This window comes from Cupressus sempervirens, chromosome 3 (assembly GCF_028749045.1).
Source record: "Cupressus sempervirens isolate cs-2001-9-10 chromosome 3, ASM2874904v1, whole genome shotgun sequence".
NCBI classification, from domain to species: Eukaryota; Viridiplantae; Streptophyta; class Pinopsida; order Cupressales; family Cupressaceae; genus Cupressus; species Cupressus sempervirens.
In genome coordinates this window covers 363,240,341-363,261,986 of record NC_143120.1, presented here as the reverse complement: position 1 = coordinate 363,261,986, position 21,646 = coordinate 363,240,341, and the positions used below count along the sequence as shown (strand labels likewise).

The 21,646-nt window shown below is 37.5% G+C and overlaps 1 protein-coding gene across 4 annotated transcripts in view; it reads left to right on the top strand.

Annotated features, from left to right (window-relative positions):
• LOC149566497 (uncharacterized) overlaps positions 1-21,646 on the top strand; it is a 116,628-nt gene that overhangs the window by 32,279 nt on the left and 62,703 nt on the right. For all 4 annotated transcript variants that reach the window (XM_089819817.1, XM_089819818.1, XM_089819816.1 and 1 more), the window contains one exon: positions 9,046-13,112. In XM_089819817.1, the coding sequence (XP_089675943.1) occupies positions 9,046-13,112 (4,067 nt within the window). The remainder of the gene's footprint in view (positions 1-9,045; positions 13,113-21,646) is intronic.

Sequence of the window (21,646 nt, the reverse complement as noted above, 5' to 3'; positions counted from 1 at the left end):
ACAGGATTTGTAGATGATTGATACTAGGATTTTATTTGTAGCCTCGGCCTCTCCGTTTGCCTTCAGGTAGTACGGACTCGACAGTGAGTGATAATCGTGAACTGGGTGGTGAGCAGTCGAATGACATGATTAACAAAATGTCCTCCCCTGTCACTTGTTAATTGCAACGGAATTCCATACCTGGTAACGATCTGCTCATAAACTTTGCTGTGCTGACGGCCGAGTTATCTGGTAATGCCTATGCCTCCGCCCACTTGGTCAGGTACTCTGTTGCGACAATGATGTACCGACACCGTCGAGTCTTGCTCAACTGCAAGGGTCCAATGAAATCTAATCCCCATCGCTCAAAAAGTTCTTGCGCATGGGAGGGGTTAAGTGGCATGAAATCTCTCTTCAGCAGCTTCCCGGCCCGTTGGCAAGTGTCACATCTGACTACCCATTCTCGTGCGTCGTTGTACACTGTCGGCCACTAGAGACCTGCGAGCAATATCTTCCGTGTAGTGGTGTCCGGTCCCATGTGTTCGCCCACGGGACCCTCATGTGCTTCTTTTAACACCCGCAATATCTCCTCTTCTAACACACACTGCCGAAGAATATGATCCGGCCCCATTCTGTAGAGCAATCCGTTGATCAATTGAAAGGTATGGCTCCTGGTTATCAACTTGCGCCCTTCACTTGGTGGCATCCCTATGGGAAACTGTCCTATTGACAGGTACTCGTCGATACTCCTATACCATTCCGACTGTATCGCAATCTGAAACAGCTGCGCGTGAGGAAAGTCGTCATTCACACCCTCCGGTGGTTCCCTTGTTTTGATTCGCGACAGGTGGTCCGCGCTGACATGTTTCTTCCCTGGTCGAATAATGATCTTGAAAGTAAACTTCTGCAACAAGAGTAGCCATCTGCTGATCCTTCCTTGGATGACAGGTTTATTAATCATGTACAATAGGGCTTGGTGATCAACATAGAACACAAATGGCGTAGCGAGCAAATAATGACAGAATTTTTGCACAACATAGACCATTGCCAATGCTTCTTGTTTGGTCGTGTTGTAGTTTTGCTCCGCCTTTGATAACAACCGGCTGGCAAAGTATATCGGGTGATCTAGTCCGTGGTTACCTGTCTATGCCAGGGTAGCTCCGATCGCATAGTTGGAGGCATCCACATGAACATGAAATTCTTTATTCCAATCTGGGTATGCCAAAATGGGTGCCGTAGCCAATCGTACTTTCAGCCCTTCAAATGCCTCGTCCTGCTCTTTGTCCCATCTGAATGATTCTTCCTTGCAGGTTAACCTGTCTAGCGGGTAGGACACCTTGGCAAATTTTTTAATAAATCTCCTGTAATAACCTATATGCCTGAGAAAAGACTTTACCTCCGTCACATTAGTAGATGGCTGCATTTTGAGAATGACTCTCACTTTGTTGGGGTCAGTGTTCAATCCTTACAGACAATATGTCCGAGTAGTCTTCCCTGCGGAACAATGAATCTGCACTTCTTGGGATTCAATGCTAGCCGTGCCCTGTGACATCTCTCCATACATTCACCAAGTGCTGCCAGGTGTTTGTCCTCCTTGCTAAATACTGACCAATCGTCGAGGAATGCTTTGAAGTTTCCCACGGACATCCTATCGAAGATGTGCAGTATAATCCACTGGAAGGTAGCCGGTGCGTTACATAACCCGAATGGTATCCGGTTGTATGCATAAACTCCATCTTTGACGACAAAGGTTGTCTTCAATTTGTCCTCCTCCGCTATAGAGATCTGATTGTATCCAGAGAACCCGTCCATAAAAGAGTAAATTTCATGTCCGGCGACCTCCAAAATGCTGTCTGTGAATGGAATCAGGAAGGGATCCTTGATTGTGACTGCATTTAGGCATCTGAAATCAACTCATATGCGGATTTGAGTAGTATCCTTCTTCAGGGAGATGACTATCGGCGACACATTCGCTGGTTTGCACCTTGAAGATAATGCCAGCTTCCAGCATCTGGTGGATTTCCTCCCTAACCCGTGCCGCATAGTTCTTGTTCATCCTATAGGGTCGCTTCTGCACAAGTAGTGCTCCTTCGATCAGCGGGATGCGGTGCACACACAACTTTGGCAGTACTCGCTTGAGGTCCTTGTATGTCCATGCAAATACATCATTGTATTCCAGGAATATCTTGAATGCTGCCGCTTTGAGTACCGGATCCCAATTATCTCCCACCAAAATGTTCTTCGGTGCTGCTTCATCCCCCAAATTCATTGCTTGTAGTGTAGCTTCATTATACTTGATTGTCTCCCCTTCACTGAATGCATGGGCGGGTGTAACATCCAACGGTGCATCCCCCTTGTTTACCTTGGTGAACTCCTTTGGAAATTCATCCCCCCTGAGACCTTCCTCAATTGTTAGTACATTGCAACTTTGGAATAGTTTGTAGTCCTCTATTTGCCAGTGGTAGAGACCATTGACTGAATCCAAGTCATCATCCGCTGATCCTCCGTCCAATTGCAGGACTCCCTCCTGATCTGGTTCCATTCGTTGTCTGCCTTCATCCTCCTCTTCCTCAGAATCTAATGACAGGGCCTCTTCTCCTACCATTTGGGTGTGTAGATCAATGACAAATCGGCAGCCTTTACTTTCCAGTGATAAAGTGTTCTTCCCGTCATGTCGGGCTCTCGCTTCGATAAGCCACTCGTGGCCCAGGATGGCATTCTATCATTTTCTCTTTAATGGAATCACCACGAAATCCAGCAGGAACGACTGAGTGCCAATTGTTACTGGTTGTGCCATGAGGATACCCAGCGGTTTAATGCCATGTTGATCGGCTATCAGCAGCTGAAATTTCAGAGGCCATAATGTCAGTTGTCCAAGCTTCCTCCAGGTTTCTTTCGGAAATACATTTACACCGGACCCTCCGTCAACTATTGTGTCCATGAGAACATGTCCGAGGATCCCCATCTCGACGACTACAGGGTGCCGTCCTGATGTCAACGCCAGCAACATCTAATCTTCTCTGCCTACAACAATCTCCTTTTCCTTCCCTTGACTTGGTTCTCTTGGTAACTTGGGAATTGGCGTAATATTTGTGAGAGTGAATCGGAGATGAGGCATGGTGAGGAGCAAATCATTTATCTTTACTAGGACTTCCGTCTGCAGAATTTGCCATACTATGTTTTGTTTTGCGCAATTCCTTGCTGAAGTGCCAATGGTGTCCTTTAATTGAGGTGTTGCCACTTGGGATACTTTTTCAACCTCTGCCCGTGCTTTCGCAAATTTCCTTTTTTCTTCGGTAGGGTCTGGGTATTCTTTTGCTTGTTTCCGTGTAATTGCTAGAACTTCTTCCTCATCCGTCCCGATAGTGATCAAGTTAACTTTGGATTTTGGACACTTGGAGCCGTCGTGATCGTCGGGTCCACACCATTGGCACAATAGTTTAGGTGTATTCGCCGTTGGACACTCCCGCGCAAAATGCCCGCACAAATTACATGCTCGACATTGTACGATTGGGCGTTCGTTCGCATCATACTAGATTCGGCTTCTGCTAGTATTGTTATTGTTATTGTTTGCTTTGTTATTATTGTTCTGTCGACGCCTATTATTCCTGTATCCTCCGGATGTGGCACCTGCATTATTGGTGTTCCCGCTACTACCCGATGGGGAAGTCTCCTGTGTAAGAAGCACTTGGGGTGATCCTCTGGTTTTCATGTTGAAGGGGCATTCCTTTGTCGAGTGGCCCATGATTTGACAAATGTCGCAGAATTGATTCTTTGGACAAGATCCTTTAGTATGATCGTCAGTCTTGCACTCCGTGCACCACAGCTCATTGCTTTTTGGCTCCTTCTGCATGTTTTTAAACTCCATCATGCAGATCATGTCCTTTTCTAGGGCGCAGACCTTCTTGCTACTGCCTTCATCATTGTTGCTATTTTTGTCGGAAGGCTCGTCGTCATCAGAATCATACGAATTAGTCTTCTTCTTCTTTGTCTTTTGCTCACTTTCGAGGTTCAATGCTCTGTTATAAGCTTCCGTGTATGACGACGGTGGCATAATATTCATTTTCTTCTGCAAATTTGGGCATAGACCTTCCACGAACCACCTTTTCTGAAGTCTGTTCGCCGACTTATTTTCTATTTTGTTTATCAAATCTTTTAATTTCCTGGCGTAGACGCGGACAGTTTTGTTTTTTCCTTGCTTGGTATTGAAGATTTCTGCGACAATTTCATTATTGTCATGTAACAGTTGAAATTCGGCTAGAAACTCCATTTTAATATTATTCCAACTGTCCAGCTTTTGCGGATCTGTACTAGTAAACCAGTCAATTGCCACGCTCCATAGGGTGGCCAGAAATTGCCTCATCCAGTCGTCTTCATCAGTTATCCATTTGCCCTCTAGATCGTTTCACATGTTTTGCAATGTCGAATGGGATCGGCCGTACCATCGCCATCGAACTTTGGCAGTTTTTCTTTTGGTCCTGCCATCACAATTGGTTTCTGTAAACAGGCGTTGCTCGGTCCTGCAACATTGGCGCTCTTCACTCCCACACCGGTGGTCTACACTCCCACACCGGCGGACTGGTCTCCCACACTGACGGATTGCACTCCCACATTGGCGGACTGGTCTCCCACACTGGCAGACTGCACTCCCACACCGGCGGATTGTTCTCCCACACCGGCGGACTTTTTTCCCACATCGTCAGACTCAACAGCTACAAACCTTGGTGAAGAAGGGTGTTATGAAGTTGTCCCCTGCGGAAGTATATCTCGGACGAAGAGTTCACTCCACGCTCTTGCTCTGTCGGCACTCCGAGCCGTGCGAGTCGATGCTCTTCTGTCTGGATTCTCTTCCCTTGGCGAACACAAATTCAAAAACTCCTCCGTGCTTCTTCCACCAATTCCACCCACTGTCGAGTTTCCTCCAAAAAGTCTTCCGTGCTCTGGTTTCCGTCAACAATCTTCTGGAATCTCCTTCGGTGTTCGGCTTGCTGTGCCAGAATTAAATGTTCTTGCGTAGTACGGATTCCATCTTTTCCCTTGACCTTATTTCGATCCTTGTTAAGCTGATTTGGCATTAATCTTCATTCCTCCCACCTTCTAGATTCATAAGGCAATGACGCCAAATGTTTACCGCATAGGTTAATTAGGAAATGCACATAGATAATGAACACGAACAGCAAAACTCCTTAGATTATTCGCATATGCCAGAACATTACATTATGCTGCATAAGATGAATGATTCTTTACAATGATCCCAGATGGGGTATAAATACTATCTGCCGAACCTTCCCGAAGGAGTCCGTCGGCCACAAACATTATGTCCGCCACAAACTATTTACCCATTGGCTACAAAATCTTTACCGACGACGTCGGCTACAGAATACAAAAACACCGACGACAATTAAGTCGGCTGACATTTATTCATTCTAAATTGAAGTTGTCCATGGTCAACATGATGGTAGAAGATTATTGTTACGTAGCAATCATTAGAAGAAGAATCAAAATTGATGAGAAAACATGACACACCTCCCATGCCAAAGGAGATACCTTCTTTAAACAAGAAAATTTTTCAAGACATGCACATTGTTCAGCAAACAAAAATCTAACATTGTATTGAACTCAAAATGCAAACTTGCTCACACACGTAGAAGTAGAGGATTAGCACAAGCCAAAAGTGGGAATCCTTGACCTTAAAGCTCCTATCTTAGCACAACTTCTGCAATCATTGTGATATATATTGAAGCGAATGCCTATTCCACCTGTAGATGTGGTTACAAGAGAAGACATTGGATTTTTGTTTTGATGAAGGGAACATGAGGAATTTTATCTTTAAAACCATCATTACACACCTAAATTTTCCAACCAAGCCTCATCTATAGCCTTATAGTCTAGAAAAAATCAGTTCATGCAACACCTAAGGTACACATTACTTCTGATATGCTTTCCCTCTATTATAGGAGGAACTAGCTTGTGATGTAATGCAATTGATTCTACTGATACAATCCTTGGGCACTCTTACATGCAGTGTTGCCAAGGTTTGTTTGTGGCTATTCCTTGAAGCTTCAACATATTGGTGGGTGGTAAAAAAATATAGATTTTTGAAGAGATCTCTATGCTTTGCATATGCCATAGATTTTTGAAGTGATTCTATGATTCACACATGCCATATAAATCTTGATGGCATCACACAAATTGGTGTTAGTGCAATCAGATCAATTGCCTCTCAAGGAGGTGTAAATAATCATGTGCTACCAGACAAGCATATCTGCATGACTCACAAAACAATGTACAAACTCGTGTATAACTCCTTGCTTCATAGGTCACTCATGTAGCACTAGAGACTATATCATGTAGTTGAGCACGACCCCTTGGTTTGATCTTAGTTGCACAGTGTTAGGAATCATGTTGTGCAGCCTAAAAGATACACACTAGCTCTTGCATAGCCCCTTGCATCATTGTCAAGCATATACAACAAGGATCATGTTACACAACTTTACAACAACCTTTTATAAGTTTCATGTGATATTATCACCTACATGTGCTAGCAGATGCAAGATCACATCCATAACTCTTCATGATATAACATTGTACAATGTTTTAGTTTGTTCAAACTTTAACTAGGTGCCACTTTTGAGTGTTTCACAACACACGATTTATTGATGTAGTGAGTAATCAAAAGCCAAAGCTGCCAAACTATTAGGAGATGAACAATCACCTATGGAAGCTCAATTGCTTTGTCTTCCACAACCCCCTTATTTCCACCATTATATACACCTGTAGCATAAGAAAATAGAAGATACATACACCCGTAGCATAAGAAAATAGAAGATATTTAACGGAAAATACACAATCATACATTTCCATCGAGAGTATGCTATGTTCAAAATGCATATATTAATCTAACCTTTTTTCTGAATTCTAAGATTCTTCCCTCTCTAAACCCTTGTCTCCATTTTACTTCTACACACATACAACACAATCAAATCCCCATTCAGAGTGTTGTCTTTAAAACTCTAGCATTTGGGCATCCTTATTTGATCAAATCCAAGGCTAAGGATGCTAGATCTCTTTTCTTACATTATGTCCAATTAATCAGTTATGTGGGTTACAGGTTGGGTGTGGTTGCAGATTTGGCTGGAGTCCGAGTCTGGGTCTTGTCCGAGTGTGGCTCTGGGCTTTCCTGATGGGGACACAACCCAACAACAGAATAGACACAATAGAAAGGGGGAATTATATTAACTGAGAAAATATGCTAGTACAAACAGTGCAGAGAAAATAAACTTCAAAACATGCCCTACGGGCTTACTATAGCATAACTCTGGAGAATATTTCTCCTTTTAGCACCTCCTCTCAAGCTCCAATCCGAACTGCCTTTTACAATGCCAAAAATCTCCTTAAATAGACCCCGGAGGGTTAAGGACTAGGAGTACATTCTAGAAAGTGCTAGTAGGCATCCAGCGACAAAATAGAAGGTTCCAGAAGCCGCGTTAGAAGTCGGTGCAAATCTAGAAGAATCCAGAAACGGTAGCCGAACTTCTGGGAGGCATAACTTTTGAACCGTAGCTCCGATTGACGAACCGTTTACATTTTCGGAAAGCTCTCGAAGCGCTCTATAGCCCTATGGACAAGCTTCGCTCGTCCCCCATTTTTCGACCCTTTTTGAGGTCATTTAATGCCCCAAACTTGACTTTGAAGCATTCTTAGGAGGTCTCCAAAACCCGAAAAACTGCAATAACTTTCAAACCGTGGGGCCTTTTGACCTGATTCTTTTTTTGGAATGCTCTAAATCTCAATTACATTCATCTGGCCAAGTTACACCTTCTAGGTCACCAAAATGATGGTCAAATTGCATGCTCTTATTTTTTTGGGATTTTCAAATGCACTGATAGTTGAACTATGAGAGTTGGAACCTTTATTTGAGCCAAATGGGTATCCAAAAATGTAAAGACATAAAACAGAAACTAAGTCTAAGTACATTTTTTTGGGTGACACAGGATTGCCCTTATACCTCTGGATGCTCCTGCATCATTTCCTAGGGTTCAGCAATGTGTATAGATGCTTCATAGTTCTCTGTCAAGCAATATTTTGATTGTCAGAGACTTAGCGTAGGTGTTTTTCTTTGTTCCTGCATTGTGCAAGAGACTTTTAAGCCCTCCCATGGAACTACAACATCTTTTTAATTTCTTAACTCCAAAAATATTTCAACTAATTATTTTCAATGATTCTTTTTTATTGTGTCCGATAGAGTGGAAATGGCCAAAGAATAAGCTAACAACTGCATTAGTCTAACCTAAATAATAATTTGTTTTCAAAACCAAGTATTCTAAGTTAAAGTTTTTGTCAAATACATAAAATTTAATTTAATTATAAAGTAAAATAAAAAATAAAAAATACTTTCTAAAAGATATATATTTAAAATACTAAATAGTATAACATATATGTGTCTTTTTATATAAAGTGTGATAGATTATCATTATATCATCAACATATATATAATTTATACTCTATATAATATCACATTTAATATATATTCTAAATAATATCATTATATATAATTAAACAAATAATTTCATCATGTGTTAGGCTTGCTTTTCAGGGCCAAGCATATCTGAGAGCGTAGTTTATCTTAAGATCCAGGAGGACAAATGGTTTGGCGAGGCTTGTCTTCTGAGGGTAGGTTTTATATATTTCTCTGACCTCCACAGTGAGAATCTAATTTGATGTTTCTGTGCTTGATGGGATCCTGCTGATTGTAGCAAGGTGCATTGCATAAAAAAAGATTTTTAAGAAATTTTTTAACATTGTTGGCTTTGATCTGGATCTGCACAATATAATTTCTGAAAGTGTCATCAAATTTTTGCTTTATTTTCCATGGAGCTTACATGTTGCTAATGGCTTCCCCGATGTGCTATCCATATAATGCTTTATCGGTTTAAGAGCTAGATTCAACTCTTGGTTAGTCATGATACTTCAGAGCTGAATATATCCAAAAAATTTAATGCATCTCTTTGTAAGTAAGAAAACTAATATAGTTTTATGCCTAGTAATTTTTGTTTTTTTTGTCAGATATGGATATAAAAGTAAAAGACATGTTGATACTTATAGAAGAGGATGCAGAGACGTTTGCCAAGCGGGCAGAGATGTACTACAAGAAGCGACCAGAACTTATCAGCCTAGTTGAAGGATTCTACAGGGCTTATCGTGCTTTAGCAGAAAGATATGACCACATTAGTGGGGAGCTTCATCATGCACAATGCAGCATGGGAGATGCGTTACCAATCCAACCACATAATGGAATGGATAGCATTTCCCCACAAGATTATCTTTTAAACAGACCAAGTCAGTTTAATACAATGAAAGAACTTGAAGAATTCGAAGGTGTTATGGAAGACACAGATAATGAATATATGAAAAACAAGGACACTGCATATGCTTCAGCTTGTTTGAAAGAAATGGAAAACCAAAGTCTAAATGCAAAAAATGAGCCTGCTAAAAGTGCACAATTATTGGAACCACAAAGTGATTTCAATAAATTAATTGAGTTGCAGAAAGAAATTTCCTGTTTGTATCAAGAGAGGCAAATTTTGAAAAGGGAACATGAAAAAGGAGCTCAAGAATCCAGAGTTATGGAGGAACAGCTATTGCAAATGCAAGAAGAGCTACATCATGTTCAGGAAGAGAGTCACAAACTTATTGAAACTTCATCATTACATGTAGCACGAATCAATGAGCTTGAGGAGCAACTGTCGATGCTTAAAAAACAGAGTAGTGAGCATATAGAGGAAACAGAGGTCTTGAGGCATAAGCTACAGTTTGAAACACAAGAGAATAAGAAACTTATCATGGAAATACAGAGTTTAGAAATAAAGTTGAGTAAGGCAGAGGGACAAACTACCCAAACTGAAGCAAACCATGCATGTTCAAGTCCTGATCATGGAAATAAAGGGAGGCAATTTTCAAATCTACAAGATGAAAATTTTAAGTTACATCATGACAATCATAGTCTCAGGATGCAAGTCATGATGGGTGTTCAACAGCTGCAAAGTGTCAATGATGAAATCCATAAATTGCATCAGGCTCTTCTAAAGTCTCAAACAGAACATGACACTATGATTATGCAATATCAACAAAGTTTGAGATTGTATGAATCTGCTGAAAATAAGGCAAGAGACCTACAGATAAAAATGGCTCTTGTACAAGAGGAAAACAGAAGACTCAAAGATGAAATGGTAGGGGGAGTTTTACGCACAAAGATTACAGAAGGTGGACAAAATTTGGGGAGGGAGACTTCTTCTTTTCAACCAAATCACTGGTATCAAATCCAGCAGACAGATTTTTCACGACTCAGAGGAAAGCAAGATGTAGGACATAATCCTGGTATGAATATTCTTGATGAAGCTTCCCAGGTACTAAATTTTGATACCTTTCTTAAAAATTGTCAGCAGTCATTGAGTCAATCACAGGAAGAACAAAATAAGTTATCAGAAGAACTTCAAAAAGGGAATGAGAGACTGAAGAATGCTGAAAATAAAATAAAATTTCTGGAGGAAGAAAATAGTGTTTTGCACAGGGAAAATGACGATATTATGCAGAAATCATCATCTGCAGTCGTCACGGTTAAGAATTTAGAACAGGATGTCTACAAATTGAAACAAGAGAAAAACAATCTGTTAAATGAGGTTGCATTTCGGGTGGACCAGAGGGACGCACTACAGCAAGAACTTTATTGCTTGAAAGAAGATAGAAATGATCTTGACAGAAAGTTTCAGGTGATCATAAAACAAATAGAGTTATTGGGACTGGATACAGCCAGTCTTAACACAGTTTCTATTAGTTTGGAAAATACTAGACAGAAGCTGCGGGACTATGGGCAACTAGGAGATGATGAAAATGTGAGTATCCCACAAATTCTTGTCAAAATGGAGGAACTCTTACAGAAAATTGAAATCCTGGAAAATTCTCTGATTTCTCATCAAGTAGGAGCAGATAGGTTTCAATTTGCAATCAATCTTCTTGAGAAACATATTGATGGTTTACAGAAAGAGAAAGCAGAACTTATGGATGAATCGAAACGGTGGAACAGTCAAATCAGAGATCTGGAAGCAAAACTGGACGATATCAACAATATTTATTCGCAACTGCACAGAGAGAGCCAACAAAATAAGAATGAATTAGCAGATGCAATGGGGTGCATGAAGCTGCTTGAAGAGCAAAGGTGCAGTTTACAAGGAGAGAAAGAAGCACTCAGAAAAGAAATTGGGGAATGCACCTTGCAGATGAACTACTCACAAAAACAGGTTGACTTGCGGGAAAAAGAAATTGAAGATCTCAGATATAGAATAGAGAAAGAGACTAATAAGGGTCAAATATTAGAGATTGAAATAAGAAAGTTACAGAAAGTAATATGTGAAATTGAAAATAGAAACCAGACATTGTCAGATGACCATGATAGACTAAGGGAAAATTATGGTGCTGCAATGAAAAAGGTGAAAGAGCAGGAAGAAATAAATTCAAAACAGAAAATAGAAAATGATGTGCTGCTTCATAAAATCTCATCTGCAGATAAATTCAAAAGGGATCTTGAACTAGAGATTGAAAATCTTCAAATGCTCCTTTGTATACCATATAAGGTTGAAGAGAAAATTGGAAATGCTGGTGGAGATGGCACAGATATGCTTCAAAGTATAGTGGGAGAAGTCAAAAGCCTGCAAAAAGAACTGTCACATCTTCAAGAGGAAAATGAGATGTTTCGAAATGATTCATTGACAAAGACTACACACCTAGAACAACTTCAAAGGGATATTTCTGTCCTTTGTTCTGAAAAGGAATCCATCAGGAAGGAAGCTGCCCTTGCACTTGATAATTTATTGTGTCTGCAGCAAGAAAAATCTCATTTACAGGAGGAAATCAGATTGCTTCATATGAAGTTAAAGGTTACATTAGAGAGTGACAAAATTCTAAATTCAGAAATTCTGAGTTTACAACAATCTTGGACAAGTTCAGTCAGTGAATGCTTGGCTTCAGAATGCAACTATCAGACACTGTTTCAAGAATACAGCTCCACTAAGGCATGCCTTAGAGACTCAGAATGCAAACTTTTGGAAATGGAGCAGGAAAATCAGATTCTTCTCATTGAAGCATTGTCACAGGTTAGTCTCCTCACTGTGCTTGAAAGCATGATTATTGAAAACGATGTTCATATGCAGCTGATGGTAGAACAAATAAATAACTTCCAAAACAAAGATGCAAACCTTCAATATTGGCCGCAAAGCTTTTGTTTACGGCCGCACATTCAAGAAGATGAGATCTTACCAGATCAGGAGCTGATATGTGGATTGCAAAAAGAGGAGGAAAAGCTGGTCCATGGTGCATCTAATATGGTCAATGGACTTGATGAAAAATCAGATTTGCATGATCAAAAGGTGCCTGACGAGGACAAAGGAAGGGATGAAAGTCTTGGTGAATTTTGCCAGGAAGCAGCAGTTCAACACAGATATAGACAAATGTTGAAATCTTTTCCATCTATCCAACCAGATTATGAAACTCTTGAAACGAGGGAGAATGAGTTTCAGCAAAAAGTATCTGTAATGACAGAAGACAAGTGGAAAGTAGATGGCTTTTTGGACAAGATAAATGGAAAGCAACAGAGAGAAGATGATAAGGTAATGTGCAGCACCAGTCAGACATGGAGTTCATCGGAAATTTCAGAAGAACTCCAAGAACAAATAAGGAAGCACAGAAAGGAAAGAGACAATGGTCATGACTTGGTTGTCAGTTCTAAAAAAATTCATAAATCTCCACGATCTTCACCATCAATGAGATATGTTGAAGATGAACAGTGTAAACACAGTAAATATTATGATAATCGTAAAGTGAGAGCACAGGAATGTAATGAAGGGATTGTTTCTTTAGAAAATGATAGAGGCAAGCAAGTGGAAGCACTGAAGGCTGCAGATAATAGAGAGTCTGAGGCAGCGTACAATGGTTTGGAAGAAGGTAAGACAATGACAGAAGCCAAAGTGTCACCCATCCTTTTGAGCAGCAGAAAGGAAGATATGTGTATCTTCAGGGAAGAAGGCACAAATATATTGTCTCGAATGGAAGCTCAGAAGACTAATATCCAGAAATGGCAGGTAATAAGTTCATCCTTGCAGGTAGATGAAAACTTATTATGCAGTGAGGTTTCAATTTTAAACTATGTCTGTGCAAAGTAGGATTAAAGTAATGAGTTGGCTCAAGGATATTCTTTTGAAGAAAACTTGTAAACCAGGGATGTTCTACTTTTGCATTCAGTTATCTGTAGAAAAATGATATAGTAATCACACAAAACTCAGATCACACCATTGTTGAACAGAAATACTAAAAACATAAAATATTATTAATTGAATTCTTCAGGATAATTTTTAAGTTACATTTCATTGGCTTTAAAAGCCTTACATTTCATGTGAATAACCTCCTATCTGAATAACTTCTCAATACAAAATATTTGATTTATTTATGACAATTTATAATCGAGTCTAAAGAAAAAATCTAATTATTGATGTATATATTCTACATCACCATCAGAAGAGCCATGCTACCCTAAGTTATTATTTTTCAAAATTGTTAGAAAATTCCTAGCATAACTTTCCTATTCCATTGAGAGCCCACCCGCGGTCTAGCGGTGAATTGGATTGTCCTCCATATTGGAGGTCTTAAGTTTCACTCTCATGTACTAATATATGTGGCCTAGCCCACTTTAAAAAAACACAAAAAACTTTCCTTTTGCATTTTAGCTTTACTAAAGCCTTGTCTTGAGAAACTAGCTTACCATCATCAAGCTAAGCCAATGCATTACTTGAATAATTTGCTTGGATAGATGATATGTCTAGTGTCATAAATTATAACCCCTTACAATTTCACACTCTTTTGGGCCTTTTCTTTAGTTTGCCCCCTTATACTCCATTTTCAGCCTAATTTTAGCTTTGGCACAACCAAACTGTCATCATGCGCTCATGAGGTGGCCAGATCCAATGTCTTGGGACTTACAATGCTGCATATGCCTTCATTTCACCCTGTTTTGGTGTACTTTGGCACCTAGCACCATAGTGCTATAGGACCAGGCGCCTAGCACCATTGGCCCCCCACAAATGAGCCCAATTTCAAACATGTTGGAGTGTCAATTCCTGCCATTTTTTTTATCTCATCTTGATATTTGAATGTGACTGTTTGAAGTCATCCTGATTCCTAATTTATGGAATACCTTGAGAACCTACATAAGGGGTCTTTCTTAATTTTATTTAATTCATCCACAACAAGTATTATTTAGATTACATCCTAGAGCAAGAACTATGAGTGAATTTCGTCAGAACTAAGCATTACGGAGCAGCAAGTTACAATAATCTTAATGCAAGTGTGTTTTCATGATTGATATTGTCGTGTCATGTTATTGCATCAATCTTAGAGGTTCTTATCCAAAGAACATTCCATCACCACTGTTATCAAGTATGAGGTAATATTTCAATTTCATTTTAATTCAGATTTAGCCTCTGCTGTAGTGTCCCCAAATAGGAGGTTGTCAATTTTCAAAGTTTAACACACATTACCATACAACCAAATCTTTTCGACTTAAGAAGACAATGAATAATTCATAATACATTTGGTAATTAACATATTTAAGCCAGTGTTTCAGGACTTTGCGAGTCTGAGGCAGAGGTGGCCTTTCCAAGGCAAACGGCCTTTGGACTCGGACTCGGCTGAGTCCTAGAAGAGTCCAAGGACTCACTGAGTCCTGGGCTAGAACTCTCCCAAATTTTTTATTTTTTTTAAAGATAGAGATTTTTGGAACGTATTTTTTTTTTAGTGTATATTAATTTTGAAAATGATGTTGTGCGGCTCACTGCCAATATTGGTTACTATCTGGATTTCATTATGAAGAAGTCGCTTTCAACATTGTAGAGTTCAGTAATATTGTACAGATATCTTCAGATTTACATATATTTGTGTTAGAATTCTATAATGATGTATATGAGTTTTTTTTTTTTTTTTTTTAGACTTACATGTTCATGAATGTTAGAACTCTCTAGATTTGTACATAAAGTTATAAACTTTCAGACTTACGTGTAGATGTGTTACTGGCTATGTCCTTGATCATTTTCTTGGCAAAAATTTGTAAGCCAACTATAATTGTTATTAAAAGACTTTTACCGTTAAAGGTTGTGTTTCACCAAGCAAATTGATAGACATACTTGATAGCTCTGTTGTTGTCTACAATGCACACATAAGCTGTAACAAACATATTTCTCAATATTTGAGTCTTTCATAACTTATCTTAGGCATATTGGTAGGAGGGCATAGGCTACTATGAATCTTAGTCTTCTACACTCTAGCTGATATTTTGATATATGTTTTGAATTTTTGATTCCATGAATTTCATATATTGTAGACATTTGACTGTGACACTATGTTTAACTTTATATTATGTTATTCAGTTTTTTTCCTTCAGAAATTCACTGTTATACTTGTGTGATCTATGCAAAATTGTGTATGAGTGTTAAGTAGCTTCTATTTATCTCAATTATCATGTATTTGATGTTAATTGACTAAATGATGCATGAAAAAATCTTTATATCCTTAAAAATCTTTGAATTTCATGGATTTTTCAATTTTTCAAGTCCTTGCCGAGTCCTGGCTGAGTCCGAGTCTGAGTCGGATTTTGAATTTTCGAGTCAGAGGTGAGTCAGAGTCTCATAACTATGATTTAAGCTATAATTCTCTACTTATCTCTTAAACTCAACCCTAAGGAGATTGTGGTTTGATTTTTTGTAGGATGCTTGACACCAGATCTCAAGTAGATTCCCTCAAGGCTTTGGGATCCTGTCCATATCCCATCTTGGGGTTAACCTACCTTCTGTGGATTTCCTCAGCCTCTCCCAACACAACACCATCGTACTTTCTTACTATTGCAAGAGATTAAGGAGTAGGCTACATGTACATTTTTATCTCTTTGTTTTACAAAATATACATATGTACATATAACTATATATATAATTACAACTCTGATCTTATTATTATATATATATATATATATATATATATATATATATATATATTAGACGACTAACAATTCTTTATCCTTAATAGAATTCAGATATTTATTCTAGAAATCAACATTAATCTATCACATAATACTTATTAGAAACGCACTCTTTTCTTCTCTCTCCCTACTGAAGAGTGATAAATATATTATATGCATCCATATTCTTCTTTGTCTGATTAGTACAAATTGTACTGTTTAATTTATTATCTTCCCATTCCATTATATATATAAATCCTATATCATGTATATGTAATAATCTCCCATTTGATGCTTGCCTCTAATGAAAGTTCTTCCTTAAATATCCTTTACTTGACAATGGATGGTTGCATCCTTTTTTATAGTCATCCTCTCTTTAAGAGTGTTGTATCTTCCAAATGTTCCTTCATCCTTAACTATGTGATGCCCCCAATTTTAATTTAATGATCTATTAATTAATTGGTCCCTGGAATTAATTTAAATAATGAAGGAGCCTAAATTAATATTGTCAACCTGTCGTGCTTTTTGTAATCCTTCAGGTAGCTTCCTCGAGTCCCTTTATAAGGCAAGTTTGTAGGTGGTTGTTGGCATGCGATTTGGATTATTTTCTTTGTACTGCAATTTCTGTTAGAGTACTTCTCATCCTGTCATTTTGGAAATGCAAGATCTTCCCTACTTGGCTGTCATGGTTTCGCTGGGATTCAATCCTCACCCTATACTATCCTCTGTGCTACTTTGTTTGGATTTAGCAAATTCGAGTGCCATCTTTGTATGTGAATATTATATAGTGTTTTCGTGACTATTTGTTACATTGATGTGTTTGGAGTACATTTTTTATTTGGTGAATATTTGGCACTCAGTGATAAATATTTGTTTTTGCATCAGTGAATTCACATCAACGACCTCCCAACTATTTCCCCCCGACTCTATGGTCTTCCAGCCATACGGCTTCAAGCCACATGCCCCACTAGATGACTTCTCTCTCTCCATACAGTAAGTGCTTGTCATCACCACTCCCTCTGCTGTCCTTCCCGTCATCGCCATACATTCCCTCTCCACTTCCACCATGCACGTATAACCTCCCCTCTTCCACTTTGTAGGGGGACCGTACAACTTCTCTTTGTGCACCACAATTACCTTCTTTTGTACACAACATTACTACACTCACGTGCACCCCCCTACATCTTCCTCCTAGCAACAAGTCGTATGACCTATCCTCACAGCGTACAACAAAAACCAAAGTTGCATGGATATGGATATAGATACAAATACAGATACGGTATTGGCTATGGATACGACAATTTTGTAAGACCCCAATATCGATATGGCTAGACACGACATTATTATATAACTAATTTACATATATTTAACATAGTTTTCTAAGTTATTGTAGGAGATTTTCATTACTTCAAAGTAATATTGACATATAAATGCTACATAAATATTTATAAGTTAATTTAACGCTTTACAATATGTAAACGTAGTAGAGTTGCATCAGAAGGTAACCCAAAACTGGGTTGCTACAATAGAAAAACATTCTATTTCTCTTTCTCATTCGGTACAAGTTTTGTTTGTACTATTTTTTAAAAAAATTGCTCCGTATAGTTTTTTTTACATTGATTAAAGGGAAGATTTACGTCAAATCTTTTAAACAAAAAAAATCCATAGTATTTGGTATGGTTTGAAAATTAAATTTATTAGGAAGACATGGGTACAATATCTGACGTGTATCCGGGCAGTATTGGATACGTTTTCAAATTGGATACGGGGATATGCGCGCCCAAGGAGGGATAGAGGAGTTTCTGGCAACTCTGACAAAGATGTACCTATTCTCCACTCGTACATCATAATTAGTACATTACAAACTAATATTTATTGCTATTGTAAACACAATAGATCCCTTTCACAATGGGATCATTTCTCATAGTCAATAGCAACTTGATATAATTAAATTAGGTTCCTTTTTTTATTGATTTCGTTCCTTAGCCATGGATATGCGCCTCGTATTACTACTATGCATCCTTTTTTGGTGGTCATTCGCTCTTTAAGAGTGTCGTGTCTTCCAAATGTCCTTTCATCCTTAACTAATATTAATAGCTATTGTAAACACAATAGGTCATTGCCACAATGGGATCATTTTTCATAGTCAATAGCAACTTGTTGGTATAAGTACATGAGATTGCTTGTTTTATTGAATTTGTTCCTCAGCCATGTATACGTGCCTCATATTACTGCTATGAATATATCGATTTATATCAGTTCTTTGTTGTGTCTACCTTTCACAAGAGGGATATTTAGTTATCCGGCTTATACTCCTCTTAGTTGTCATTGTGGTTATTGTTCACTTTTGAAGTTGCTATCTTTATTTTTCATGATGTCGACAATATATAGAACACTTACGCAAAACCCAACTCCCATGTAATACCCCCCTCTAATAATGAAATCTAACATTAAATTATAGTCAATATCCCTATTTAACTAATTAGTTAATTAAAAATATATTATGAAATGACTAAGTTGTTATGAATGAATCAATATGTGTTGGATTAATTGTTAATGGTCTAGTTATAACTAAAATTTTAAATAAATATTATACATTAGATAAATTAATAAACTATAAACAATAACAAAAAGAATGTGATGCATAAAGTTAATAATAAATTATTACTATCAAATTACTATTAATTCCTAATGTGGAGGTCCACACTTTCTACACTCGCTATGTCACAAACCTGTGGTGCATATATATAACATAGCAGGGGATCAAAAATAAATACAGAGCGATAAGGAGATATATCGAATGGAAATTAAAAACAATGTAGAGTAGAATGAGACATGTAAGCCTGCCACTGATTGGGAAAACAAGGACATCGAATTAATGAACCAAATTCAAATTCAAATGTATTGAATACAAAAAGCTAGTTTATAATGAAGGCAGTGATTCTCGTTGGCCAAATCGGAAGTCAATATTTGAACAGGGATGAACCCATTAACGCTTGATGGAACAATAAGAATAAGACGTGTAAAGGGCAAACACCCAAGATTTGGCTCACTTAAATACATAGTACAAAAGCATGAATGAAATCAAAACACATAAAAATCGGAATATCCCATGGATCCCATACCTCACCAAGAATGGGGACAACACAAGAACGACATTGGTAGAAGTAGCATTGGGTAATAAATAATGTACCACCAATCAACTATGCAAACAACAAACCCAAAATAGCATTCACCCTTATAAAGTGTCTTCGGCCTCCAAGGTTATGTGGGGAGATAAAATAATGCATATAAGAGAGTACTAAAATATAATCAATACCAAATAGAGTAGAGTATTTGGTATCCATTATAAACATTATAATTATATGTTTATATAGTATCAAGTTAGTGTTGTTATATATCAATCAATAATTATGGAAACTAAACATATCGATTTATAATTATTAGAACAACAATCTTTTATTATTATTATAGATATTACTATGATTTTAATTTATGATTAGAAGAGAATAGTGTTACCAAGGAGAAGCTTGTATAAATCCAATCTAGTGGATATTATTCCAATAGAGGGTAGGGGTCAGCATCATATTTGTAAAATGGGCTTGGACCTGTGAACTTTGAGAAGTCCATAGATGGTGTTTAGGCAACTTGGATAACATTTGTATCTTTTGATCATAAATCTAAATAGGAACACCATTTGATAACTGAAATGACTACTACAATTGATTTAATGACATGAATCTTGATGGGTTTGGAAAAGGGACATTACAGTTGTATCATTGCTATGATCTTGCCATCCTGTAGGGAAAATACGATTTTAAGCATTTTAATCAATAAAAGATAAAACTATTGAATACAGGTGATAATGAGGCCTAGAAACATGACTATACAAATGATGAGTATAAGTGATTTATGTTGATTTGGGAGAGCGAAGTAAATCCTCTCGAGATAGGTAGCTTCTGAGAAGGATAAGGACATGAATTCTAATGCCTTGAGGTAAGAATCCAAGATGGGTAAGAAGGTGATTCCTAATGCCTTGAGGGAGCCTATTCGTAGATGAGTAAAACACTTGAGATCAATATGTTGACTATTAAATATATTTCAATTCAAAATGCATACTAGTGATTCTCAAAGAGACCGTTAAACACATCATCAACTACAAGAAAGGATGTTGAAACTCAGAAGGTAAATCAAACCATATCTTTTGAATTATAAATATGTCAATCAAATTATGTTGGAATCATTTGGGAAACTCATCGACATCGATATTATGAAATCTATCAATAAATCTATGATTCATCAATATGATCATTTAGTCATTAAACACAAATTGAATGATAATTCAATTATTAATCTCTTATTCACTAATCATGTTACCATCTAATCCATCAACTCTTTCGCAACTAGCGATTCATCATTCAACTCTCAGTTTTATCTGATTTGATAGAGTTGTATAATAGAGTTAAGGATCAGTTTAAATTTAACAAATGAAATCAAAACGAAAATTGCTTGTCCTAGGGTAGGACTGTAATATCCCCCTATAATAATGAAATCTAATATTAATTATAATCAATATCCCTATTTAACTAATTAGTTAATTAAAAATATATTATGAAATGATTAAGTGATTATGAGTGATACAATATGTATTGGATTAATTGTCTATGGTACAGTTATAACTAAATATTAAATACATATTATACATTAGATAAATTAATAAACTATAAACAATAACAAAAAGATAACATAATGGGGGATAAAAAATAAATATGGAGGAATAAGGAGATATATCGAATGCAAATTAAAAACATTGCATAGTAGAATGAGGCATGAAAGCCCTCCACCAATCGGGAAAACAAGGACAACAAATTAATGAACCAAATTGAAATTCAAATATATTGAATACAAAAAGCTAGTTTATAATGGAGTGATTCCCATTGGTTAGATTGGAAGTCAATATTTGAATAGGGATGAAACCATTAACACTTGATGGAACAATAAGAATAAGACATGTAAAGGGCGAAAGCCCAAGATTCAGCCCACTTAAATAGATAGTATAGAAGCATGAATGAAATCAAAACACATATAAAATGGAAATATCCCATGGATCTTCACGAAGAATGGGGACAACGCAGCGAACAACATTGGTAGAAGTGGCATTGGGTGATAAATAATGTACCGCCAATCAACTATGCAAACAAACCCAAAATAACATGCACCCTTATAAAGTGTCTTCGGCCTCCAAGGGTATGTGGGGAGATAAAAATATGCATATAATTGAGAGTACTAAAATATAATCAATACCAAATATTGTGGAGTATTTGGTATCCCTTATAAACATTGTAATTATAGGTTTATACAATATCAAGTTAGTGTTGTTATATATCAATCAACAATTATGGAAACTAAACATATAGGTTTATAATTATTAGAACATTATTATTATAAATATTATTATTATTTTAATTTATGATCAGAAGAGAATAGTGTTACCAAGGAGAAGCTTGTATAAATCCAATCTAGTGGATATTATCCCAATAGAGGATAGGGGTCAGCGTCCCGTTCCTAAAACAGGCTTGGGCCTGTAAACTTTGAGGGAGTCCATAGGTGGTG